At 38.8% G+C, this 11,569-nt stretch overlaps 1 protein-coding gene across 2 annotated transcripts; it reads left to right on the top strand.

Annotated features, from left to right (window-relative positions):
- The first annotated feature begins 550 nt into the window (after positions 1 to 550).
- On the top strand, positions 551 to 11,110 carry SLAMF9 (SLAM family member 9). Of its 2 annotated transcripts, none has more exons than XM_031966844.1 (5): positions 551 to 572; positions 6,666 to 6,780; positions 8,262 to 8,603; positions 9,736 to 10,005; positions 10,712 to 11,110. In XM_031966844.1, the coding sequence occupies exons 2-5, from the start codon at positions 6,726 to 6,728 to the stop codon at positions 10,930 to 10,932; spliced, it is 888 nt and encodes a 295-aa protein (XP_031822704.1). In that variant the 5' UTR covers positions 551 to 572; positions 6,666 to 6,725; the 3' UTR covers positions 10,933 to 11,110. The 2 variants fall into 2 exon arrangements, with proteins under 2 accessions (XP_031822704.1, XP_012403464.1); XM_012548010.2 differs by lacking the exon at positions 551 to 572 and adding an exon at positions 3,180 to 3,218.
- Positions 11,111 to 11,569: the final 459 nt, after the last annotated feature.

Here is an 11,569-nt window from a genome sequence, read left to right as displayed (position 1 = left end):
ATCTATGGAAATTGATGTGATCATCAAGAAAGCAAGTATATATAGAAAAGAGTTTTGTAGCTAAATCCTGGTGCATCCTGAGTTAGCAGTGAGATATGGATGATGACAGCAAAGGGAACTGATGAGGAAGGGAAGATCAGATAAAAAGAAGTACAAGGAGAGAGCAGTGTCTCAAAAATCCAGACCAAAGGAGGTGGAGATGATCAATGGTGTCAAACACTGCCCTGAGGTGCAGAAGAATAAGGGCTGAGGAAAAGCCAATCAATTTGACATTTTGAGATCATTGGTGACCTTGGCCAGAGCAGTTGCAGTTGAGTGATAAGAACAGAAGCCAGACTGCCAAGGGCTGAGAAGAGCAAAAAGAGAAGCAATTGAGTACAAATATTTTTTCATAGGAGCTCATCTATGAACAGAAAGAGATTCTTGTCTCATGGGCATCATAGGGTCAATTGAAGATTTTTAAAATAAAATATACTAGTTACCCTTATCCTATCTTTTCCCACAGTGAACAAGAAGAAACATGCAATAATCGACTTGGAGTCAGGGGATCCAGAAAAATCAATGTAGCACTGGTGAGCCTAGTTATCTTGTGTATCCTTATATTTTTTTTCTAGGTAAAATCTTGTCTATTAGGATGTGCTGCAATGAGCCTGATGTCCTGCATATCAAGTCCACCAAGGGTCAATATGATGATGATTTTATACGATAGTGGTATATTATTTGAAATACATAAAGAGCCCTTTCATTTCTTTTTTTATTTTGTGCCCCTATCAGAAATTATAGGATTCTGACAGTAAACCCTGTAGTGCTCTTCCAGCTCAATGAGATAATTTAGAAAAATCAGTACTATCTCAGTCTTGCTTTCTTTTTATTTTCCATAACAAAAAAGAGAGCAGAATAAAATATTTAATGGGGATTTAAAACCTGAGTAAGGAAATGTTAAGAGAGTGTGCAGCTGCCATCTCTAAGATCAAGTCATGAGACCTAGATGAACTACATCTTTGACAACTGAAAGTAATAGCAGATGTTACTTCTGAATTACTCTCAATGATCTCTGGGCCATTTGAGAATCAGGGAGGTTTCATGGGAGTGATAAAGGCAAATGTTTTGCTTTTCAAAAAAAAAGAGGAAGAATATAGTTATTTCAAACTTAACATTAATTCCTGCTAAAATTCTGTGGATTATTAAATGGATCTTTTTGTTGGATATAGGAAACAAAGCAGTGATCATTAAAAATCAACAGAACATTGTGGGACAAGCTAACACTTTTTCCTCTTTATTAATAGATAGAACTGGGGATGTCATTGGGATAGTACATTACTAAGGAAAGCATTTGATAGATTCACCCTCTCTGTTTTTGTACAAGATGGAGAGGAATGGATAAGATAAAAATATAGTTTAGTGGTTTTGGTGTCGCTTGACTGAATGCAAGGGATATTGATTAGTGGTAGATCAGTGTCAACCCAGAAAGAAGCCTCTGTAAGGGAATGCTATGGGGATTTTTCCTTCAAAATGTTCTTATTTCAATTTTTTAATCAATCACTTGTCTAAAAGTATGCACAACATACTTATCAAATTTTCTAGTGAATCCAAGTATGGAGAGATACATGATATATTTATTAATAGCACTGGAATATATAAGATCTTGAAAATCTAGAATTAAGGACTGTGATTTAATGGGAGTAAATGTGAAGTTCCCTTTATTAAGGTTCAAAAAATCAGCATCACAAGGAGGTGAGGGAGATGTTATAAAAAGCAGTTTTTATGAATAAGACCTAGAATGGATTGCATTATGACTTAGTAGAATAACATGGCAGGTCAAATACCAAAAGTGAACTGAAGTGGCATTGAGAAGCATGGTTTTTCGTGAGAGGGAAGTGATAATTACACTGCATTTGCCCTGGTTAAGCCAAAACTATATTATTGTGTTCAACTGTGGGTTCTGTATTCTAGGAAAGACATTGACAAATTGGATTATACTTCAATGAAATGCTGAGGGGAATGGAAACTGTATCATATGAGAATCATATGAAGCAACTAGGGATATTTCGGTAAAAAGAAAGAATATATATTGGGGCAAAATATCAGTATTCAAACATTTGAAATACTGTTTGTTGCATGGAAAAGGGATAAGAAAAGGGCTCCATGATGAGAAGGCAAGAGTAGTGTTCATAGTGGCAGGGAGATAGAATTTCAGTTCAGTTAAAAGTAAATCATCCTGACTTACATGAACTGATGCTGAGTGAAATGAGCAGGACCAAAAGATCATTATATACTTCAACAACAATACTATATGATGATCAATTCTGATAGACGTGGCCATCTTCAGCAATGAGATAAACCAAATCAGTTCTAATGGAGTTCTAATGAACCAGCTACACCCAGTGAAAGAACCCTGAGAGATGACTATGAATCACTATATAGAATTCCCAATCCCTCTAGTTTTGTCCGCTTGCATTTCTGATTTCCTTCACAGGCTAATTGTACACTATTTCAAAGTCCGACTCTTTTTATACAGCAAAATAACTGTTTGGACATGTATACATATATTGTATTTAACTTATACGTTAACATATTTAACATGTATTGTTCAACCTGCTATCTGGGGGAAGGGGTGGGGAGAAAGAGGGGAAAAGTTGGAACAAAAGGATTTGCAATTGTCAATGCTGAAAAATTGCCCATGCATATATCTTGTAAATAAAAAGCTATAATAAAAAATTAAAAAGTAAATCATCCTAAAAATAATAATAATACAAAAATAAAGTAAGATCATTCAGAGAGACAGAGAGGGAGGCAAGTAGAGAGGGAGGGGAGAGAGGGGAGAAAAGAGGGGAAAAGAGAAGAGGAGAAGGAGGAGGAAGGGAAGGAAGAAAAGAGGGGAAAGGTAAGGGAAGAAGGGAAAAGAAGATGGAAAGGAGGATAGGGATATCAATCTCCACTTACTGCCTGACATAGCCTTCACTGGCCACAGCAAGGCTACTGCTGCCCAACAGAGAAGGAAAGCTAGAGACTTTGTGGTAAGGGACAGGGTTTCCCTGAGGCAAGTCTGATTAGCTGTTTTGTCACACCTCTGATGTCACAGGAAGGTAGTTTTGAACTAATAGCTACTGTGTGCCAGTCACTGTGCCTTAGTGTTTGGGTTTTTTTTTTTTTTTTTTTTTTGGTTTGTTTTTTTCTATAAATCTTACCTCATTTGCTCTTCACAATAACTTTGGGAGGTAGGTGCTTTTATTATCTCCATTTTTTTTATAGTTGTGGAAATTGAAGCAAATAGAGCTTAAGTTTGGAGCTTGTCCAAAATCATATAGCTAGTGAGTGTTTCGGGGTGAATATGAACTCAGGTTTTTCTGGCTCCTGCTCCATCCTTTGAGCTACTCGCTGCCTAGACAGGTATGAATTAACTAGTGAAGGGAACATAAACAGCAAGGAAGAGTCCAGATATATACAATTTTAGACGAAGGCCAGGGAGTGGGGTGAGAGACAAGGCTTGTCTCTCAAGCCTTTATTGTGAGTAGAGGGTGGAGAGGATGTCTAGAGTAGAGACAAACTATTTCAAGAAAGGTCAGCTTCAGAAAACTTGAAGATTTGGGGATTACCATACAACATATAAGGAAAAACATATGCCATCATCCAGAACTGCCCTTTTTCTCAAAAATATAAAAACTGGGAACTGTCAGCTCAAGAGAAACAAGTAACAGTCACTACATGTCTCATGGCACTCTCCAATCCATCTTGGAGTGGTTTTTGATTAGGAAAGGAGAACAAAAGTAACCTTAGAACAAGGACCACTATCCTCTGTTTCAGCCTGAGAATGTTGGCCAGTGGGAGAAGCAACAGGAAAGCTATGCGCTTGGGTCCAACTCTTCATAACCCTGTGGAACATATTTTCAATGGCATTCTCTTGGCACAGATAATTGGAGTGGCTTGCTATTTCCTTTTTCAGTGGATTAAGACAAACAGAGATTAAGTGATCCAAGGTCATGCAGCTATTTACTATCTGAGGCTACATTTGAACTCAGTTTTTCCTGCCTCTAGATCTGGTATTATATCTACTGAGACATCTACCCTCCAGACTTTAATTTCCCTTCTTCTCTTTCCCAGATATGCCCCCATGTAATCCCAGACTACTTTCCCAGATATGTCCCCAGGAGGGACTGAGACTCTGAAAGGGATCACAGATCAAAAAGAAATAGTTTCTTAAAGGGACCACAACTTACAATAAAAGAAACGGTTCCCTCCTACTTTATCATGACATATCAGACAATATAGAGTAGTGGATAAAGAGATAGTCTTGAAGCCAGGAAATCTTTCCTCCAGAAAAGTCCTTCCTCTGACATATTATGTCATTTTGAGAAAATCATTTGCATCTCAGTGCTAAAGTCTCACCCTTAGACCATAAATTATAGAGAAGTTTGTTGCTCTGTATTGGTAGATGCAATTTCTTTATCCAGAATTTCTCTATATCAGTGAATTCATCAGTCTGTTTTGTTTCTCCATACACATAGTTCAAATGTATTTACATGTGCATATTCTTGTGGATTAAAAGATATCCTAAGGTGTATGCAATCTTGGCCTGAGAAAATTACAATTTCCCAATGTTCTAGAAAAATTTCTAACTCTATAAATTGCAGTGAAGGTACCACCCTACATAAATACAGGAATTTTCTTATGTCAAATTAAATCCCAGATCTGGTTCCTATTCCTAATTTTAATGTATCTGTAAAGAGGGAAGTCAGTCAATAAATACTAGGCATTAAGCACTATATTAAGTGCTGGGAATACAAATACAAAAAAGACAGTCCTATCCTCAAGGAGTTTGCAGTCTAATGGGGGAGAACAGTCCTTACCTAGAAATTTAAAATCTGATGGGAGAGAATATTTTTACTTTCTAAGAGTTTACAATATAATAAGAGAAGACAACACATAAAAAGAGAGCCAGAAAATGAGACCAGATAGCTACTCCAGAAAGCTATTAAGCTATTAAGGCAGGATAAAGGTCAATAGTTTTGTCAGAAATTTTCAACACTGCTACTTTGCATAGAATAGGGGCTTCTGGGATGAGTTTAAGACAATTTTTTTTATCAGTATTAATCCATCCTTTTTCCATTTGAGGAAGTGGAGCCTTGGAGGAGGGAATTTGATGAATTAAAAAAAATGGGTTTTCTGATTATAAGTTAGGTGATAACTGAAGAGAGACTCAGGGGGAGAGAGTAGAGAGAAGGCAGATAAAAGTCTAGTTCAGAGAAGAATTCAGAAGAGAAGAAGCTGTTAATAGAAGAATTTTAAGAATAGGTTAAAGGGAAGATCTAATCTTTGCCTAAACTTCTATCTTCTGTTGTAGCCTGGTTATGGGAAAGATTTTAAGCCTTAGCCATTGACTAAGAAGACTGAAGAAAGTTTCATAGCTATTGGTTGAGAGGGTTAATGGATAGGACTAAAGCCAAATTTAATAGCTATTGGTTAAGAACACCAATGAGCCACAATTTAAGCACAGACCCTTATCATCCTTCACTTATACTATTGCAATGGCCTTCTAATTCACCTAATTACCCTCTTCTAATCTATTCTCCATACAGCTACCAAAGTGAGTACCCTTAAATCAAATTCTGACCTCCTATTCCAGGGGTCCTCAAACTACAGCTCCCTGGCCAGATGCGGCCTCTGAGGATGATTATCCCCCTCACCCAGGACTATGAAGTTTCTTTATTTAAAGGCTCACAAAACACAGTTTTTGTTTTTACTATAGCCCAGCCCTCCAACAGTCTGAGGGACAGTGAACTGGCCCCCTATTTAAAAAGTTTGAGGACCCCTGTAACCTACCCCATAGACTACAGTGGTTCCCTATAACCTCTAGGATAAAATATAATTGCAATCCATGCTCATTGTTCAGTGACTAGAAAACTTCAGCTAACTTGAAAAATAATGGGATAACAGTGAATGGATAAAATAGATTATCCATGCTCTAAGATCTGCAAAAACACTTTGCTTAAGACAATTATGTAAAACAGATAGGATAGGGACTGCTAAGGATAGAGTACCAGCCCTGGATTCAGGAGGACCTGAGTTCAAATATAGTCTGAGATATTTGACACAAGCTGTGTGATAAGGATAAGTCACTTAAACCCAATTGCCTCACCAAAACAACCCCATAAATATTTCTATTTTACACATAGGGAAAGCTAAGGCCCCAAAGAGTGAAATTATTTATCTAGACAGGATACACAGATTTGCAAGGGACTTGAATCCAGGTCTTCTAACCCCACCATTGTTGAGATGGAAAGACCATTGTCACTTCCACTGCATTCCAGGTGCTTCTCTGTATTGCCTGACAAATGAGAGAACTACAATAGTGACTGTTAATTAAAAGACAGGAGAAATCACAGTCAACTAAGGTGGTCAAAATGGCCTTTATGGAAGAGGTGGCACATGAGTTGGCTTGTAAAAAAAAAGTGAGGAGAGACTTGGATAAAAATCAGAATAAAAAATCTGGTCTTGAAAGAGACTGTTTCTCACATTCATAGAAGAAGGGCAAGTGAGACTTCTCTTTTGTTTAAACAGAGGAAGTTAGAGAACTAGCAGGGATAGAATCATTTCCCTTTTACCACCTCCATCAGCCAATTGCTTTCTGTTTGTCTGTTCCTCTTGACTGGCCATCTCCTCTTTAGTGAGCCCTAAAGCTCCTGACACATCCCCGTCCTGGAGCCAGATCCTTGGGCATTGTCAGGATGAAGGTCCATCCTTGGGTCTTCTTCTTCCTTATGCTTCTCCACTCCCAGGAAGGTAAGTGAACATGATCCATTCTTGCTTCCCTGTACCCTTTCTCTTTTCTGTTAAGGCTTCATCTGGTGTCTAAAATATCTAAAGTTATTAAAGATCTTGGGAAAAGTATATTATTAGTCCCATGGAGAATTCAGCTCTTGAAGAACCTTTCTTTTGTCTCCAGCTGTAGGCAAAGACGCTTTCCCTTGGCTCTCTGAGTGTATTCTTTTGCCTCTTTGTCTCTTAAGTTATTATATCTTACTATGTAAAAGAATACAGGGTAGATTTGCATAGGCGGTGAGAACTAGATGTATAGAAAGAAAAGTAAAAAACTTGAGTGAAAGAAAAAGGAAAATTTAAAGAGTCTAAAGTCAGATCCAACCACTCCTTTTATAAATGGGAGAAATCTGACCTCTAGAATGATACCCAACTCCTCAGACTTCAAAGGCATCAGGTATTAACAAACAGGTGCCATTATCAAACCAGGATTTTCTCTTGACTGAGCTGCTTCAGCTTCATATAGGTCCTGGAGTTATATATTGAGAGTTGAGTTCTCACTAGGTCACAGCAATCCTTCATCCGACTTGGCCCTTTAGCTAGCTAATGACTATTCCATGCAGAAAGACTTTTTCCTATTTTTGGACCCCCTTTTACTCTTTTATGAGCATCAAGTCAGATAAAGTATCTGGAAAACTATACAGTTCTTTGAAAATCCGGAAAAGAGGTCATGAGATGTTTGGACCAAACTTATTGGCACCTAGCTCCATAATAATCAATTAACATTATTTATTAATCAGTTACTATGCTATTAGGTCCTGCAAGAACAGAAGATTCCTGTTCTCAAAGAGCTTACATATATATGTGGGCATCCTTGAATATTCACATCATGTATATATGTATGTGCATATATACATGTATAGATATGTATGTGTATGTTGATAAACATATCCATACATATATGGACATTGTTTATATACATATATATATTCACTTTAATGAAGACATAGTCTATAGAATATCAAAACCAAAAGGGATCCTCCAAGAAAATCCTTCAGCATTTATTAGAATAATCCTTTAAATTGTAAGCTTCTTGAGGGCAGAAACTATCTTTTTATTAATTGTATTCCCAGCAGTTAGCACAGTCCCTGGCACATAGTAAGTATTAAGTAAGTGTTGATTGTATTGGACTGGATCTCATTCCAGGAAGCTTGGTGGCTTCAGACTGAGAACTTTAGGTGAGCTAGAATGGGGGCATTTTTGTGCTTCAAAGACAGAGATTTGTACTTGGGTTTAAGACTTTGGTACTTACTAGCTGTATGATCTTGGCAAAATGATTAACCTTTCTCAGCCCCAGTTTCCTTACCTGCAAAATGAGGATAAGAATACCTGTATTGCTTGCTTCCTAAAATTGTTGTGAGATTTAAATGAGAAACTATGTACAAAGTACTTTGCAAAATTTAAAGTCCTATAAAGATACCAATGATGGTTTTTATATCCACCAGGAGAAGGACAATCTGGAGAAGAGCCTGAAACAGAGGAGCTCATGGCAATCCTGGGGGAATCAATCATCTTCCCCATCAACATCCCAGAAGGCGAACAAATTGAGAAAATTATTTGGGTTTTCCAATCACCTCTTGCCACCATTAAGAAAGGAGCTGGAGAAAAATTATCCACCATCATAGTATCTAACCCTCGCTACAAGGTCCTAGTGGACATCCCTGATCAGATCTATTCCCTGCAGATTAGCAACCTGAGCAAGGAGGATGAGGGAATGTACAGAGCAAATATAGTCTCTGAGAATGCTCTGGACACCATCACTCGAAAGTTTACGCTACGCGTCTACCGTGAGTTTGGTGGGTGGGGCACCCAATGTCTGGTTTCTCCAATGTCTGTTCAAGTTGCTGTATCTGGGAGGGGGACAGGAGTCTTTGGTGAGCCTGTCCTTCATCTTTCCTTTACCTGGGCTACCCTGTGACTGATCCCTAACCACTTGAGAATGCTTGTACCAAGGTTCCCACCAAAAATCAAGGAAACATGTAAAGTCTCAGCCCAAGCTCAAAGGAAATGATAGGCAATTCTGTAGGCACAAGATAACTCATAAGATTACTGAGCTGGGAGAGTTCTTGAGGTCAAGTATAGGTCCTTAATTTTATAAACAGGGAAAGAGGCTCAAAGAAGGCTACGATTCTGGCCACAGAATCACACAGTTGTCAAGTGGCCAAGCCCAGTATCTAACACATGTATTTCACCAAATCCATCCCTCTGATCTGCCATAGTGAGAAGAGCTGAAACCTCATTGTTCACAAATGGTCTTTGTGAATGAACAGATACCCCAAAATTTGTGCCCCCCATCTTCTGAGGACACATATAACACTGCAACCTCTTAATAAATGTATGTTGATTCATTGAAGGAGAGATGGAATGATTAAAAAAAAAAAAGACAGGTTTTGTCCAATTCAGAATCTAAGGTTGAATTGAATTTTTGAGGGAAAAAAACAGTTCCAAGAGAGTGAAGCTCAGGTCCTTCTATTTGACTCCATGGAAATAGGGCAGGTCTAATACCATAGTCTTAGTGACACTTCTTAGTCCAGAGATGTCAAACATAGAGTTTGCAATAGTCTGGAGTGTTGTGGAAACTAGATGAAAATATAATTGGGAAGAATTTTTTTAAGTAAAAATAGAATAGAACATAGATAATATAACTGTTTCCTAGGTCAACATGCACTCTGCAGGGAACTTTATGTATAGTTTAGCAGTCTTCTTTCTATTTGAGTTGGACTCCTGATCAGTCATTTTTACAGATCAGGAAACTGAGGCTTATAAGAAATCACTTATCCAAGGTCACATAGAGAGGAAATGGCAGACCTAATATTGGAACTGAGATTTGTGAGCTCTCTGATTCCTGATCTAGCATTCTTTGTGCACCAAGAATAGGCATTAATTCTGTATTTCAAGAGTCTTCCTATTCTCTTTCAGGACGACTTCCAAAGCCCAAAGTCACTATATACTTGGAGATCTCAGAGGAGTTCATGTGCAATGTCACCTTGAAATGTCATGTGGATGGGAGAGGAGAAGATGAGGAGTATGGCTGGACACCTCTGGGACCAAGAGCTGTTGTTTCTAATGGGGGTTCTGTCCTCCACCTCTCCTGGAAGCCTGGAGATAGTGACCTCACTTCTACTTGCATAGTTAGAAACCCCGTCAGCCTCAGTTCCCATTCCCTCCAAGCTGGGCAGTTCTGTACAGGTAACTGACTCCATTGCCAACTCCCTAGAGCTGGAGAAATGCCCTGAGCTCAGGGATTGGGTTTTGGAAGGATTGTGCCATGCTCGACCGAGCACCTTCTCTCAGGTGAAACCTGTTTGAAATTCTGCCCTCCTGGGAGAAGCTAGGCCCTTTTTTCCCCACCCTCTACAGTGAAGAAGGGCACCTTCCTCTCCACCTAAAGCCCCTATCCTGATCCATATCCCCACTCTCAAGCATCTTCTCCTCTTCTCTCACTTAATGTCCAGAAATATGCCTCCAGCTGCTTCTCTCCTCAGATCTCCCAGGTTTCTTAGCTCTCTGGAGACCCACCATATGCTTAGGGATTCTCTAATTCCCTTCTCAGTGGAATTCTGGCTTTAGTTTAGCTTCCAGGTTTCTGGAGAGGGAGTCAATTGAGTTCAGAGAATTCCCAGTTAAGAGACATCAGCTGGTTCCAGACTAAAAGATTCTTTGTCTCCACTCTGGGATTTGAGGGCTGATTCTTCCCCATTTGTGGGCTGCTTTAGCTTTTTTAAGAAGACTCCAGGGTCTTCCCCTTTCATTTTCCCCATTGGACTTGGGGAGGTCAAAATCCTTCTCTGAGTGGAAGAAGATTATAATGGATCACATTCCTTTGGGAGGTAGCCCTCCCCATACCACTTCTTGGTTCACTGACCGATTCTTCTTTCTCTTTTCTCTATTCTAGGTCCCAGAATTTCGTCTTCAGCATCATGTTCTCCCCTGGCAAAGGGACTTTTCATCCTGTTACTCTTAGGGATCTTAACAGTTTCTATTATTGTAATTCGCGTTTTAACAAAAAATAAAAAGGCAATCGAAAGAATTCACAGGATGAAACTGAGGAGGAATGTGAAGCGAGAAAAAATGCAGGCAAAGGAGTTTCCATTAGCAAGCCGCATCCCAGAATGACCGGACTCAGGACCTGGGTCCATCCCATCCCCTTCCTCTTCAGGAGCCTTCCTGGGAATACTTTCTCAGGGACTTTTCTACCCCTTAAAGACTTTAGGAGAGCCATCAGGCAGGAACTCCAAAGGCTCTTGCTTTTTTGGGGAAAGGGTCAGGCAATAAAGTCAAATCAAGTGAAAATGACTAGAAATGTTCTTTTTGTTCCTCCTATATCTTTAAAAAATATATTTTTTGTCATATTTTAGGTAGTATTCTAGGTAAGGGAAGGAGAGGGAAATAATTGGGAAATACAGGTGATACACCAAATCAAAAAAAGCAACAAAGCAATTTTAAAAAAAGAATTTAAAAAATTTCAGAGAGGTTTTGCCTGGAATCCATCAATCTATCCTCTGCCCTGGAGTGGAGTGGAGTGCTGGACTTCATTGGAAACTATTTCCCTATTCTATCCTGTTCTCTTTTCCTTCCTGGAACATTTGCTAGGCTAGTCTTCCAAATCTGGGAGGAAAACTAAATCTGACAAATTCATCTACATAAAGTAAGCTTCATGTGCTAATTCTCTAGAAAAAAAAAAAAAAAGCTTAACCTTTAAAAAGAGAATAATTCTGAGCTAGTGCAAGGAAATCTTTAAGAGAGGAATTTT

Source organism: Sarcophilus harrisii, chromosome 4, assembly GCF_902635505.1.
Source record: "Sarcophilus harrisii chromosome 4, mSarHar1.11, whole genome shotgun sequence".
Taxonomy (NCBI): Eukaryota; Metazoa; Chordata; class Mammalia; order Dasyuromorphia; family Dasyuridae; genus Sarcophilus; species Sarcophilus harrisii.
This window is presented reverse-complemented; position numbering and strand designations above follow the sequence as displayed.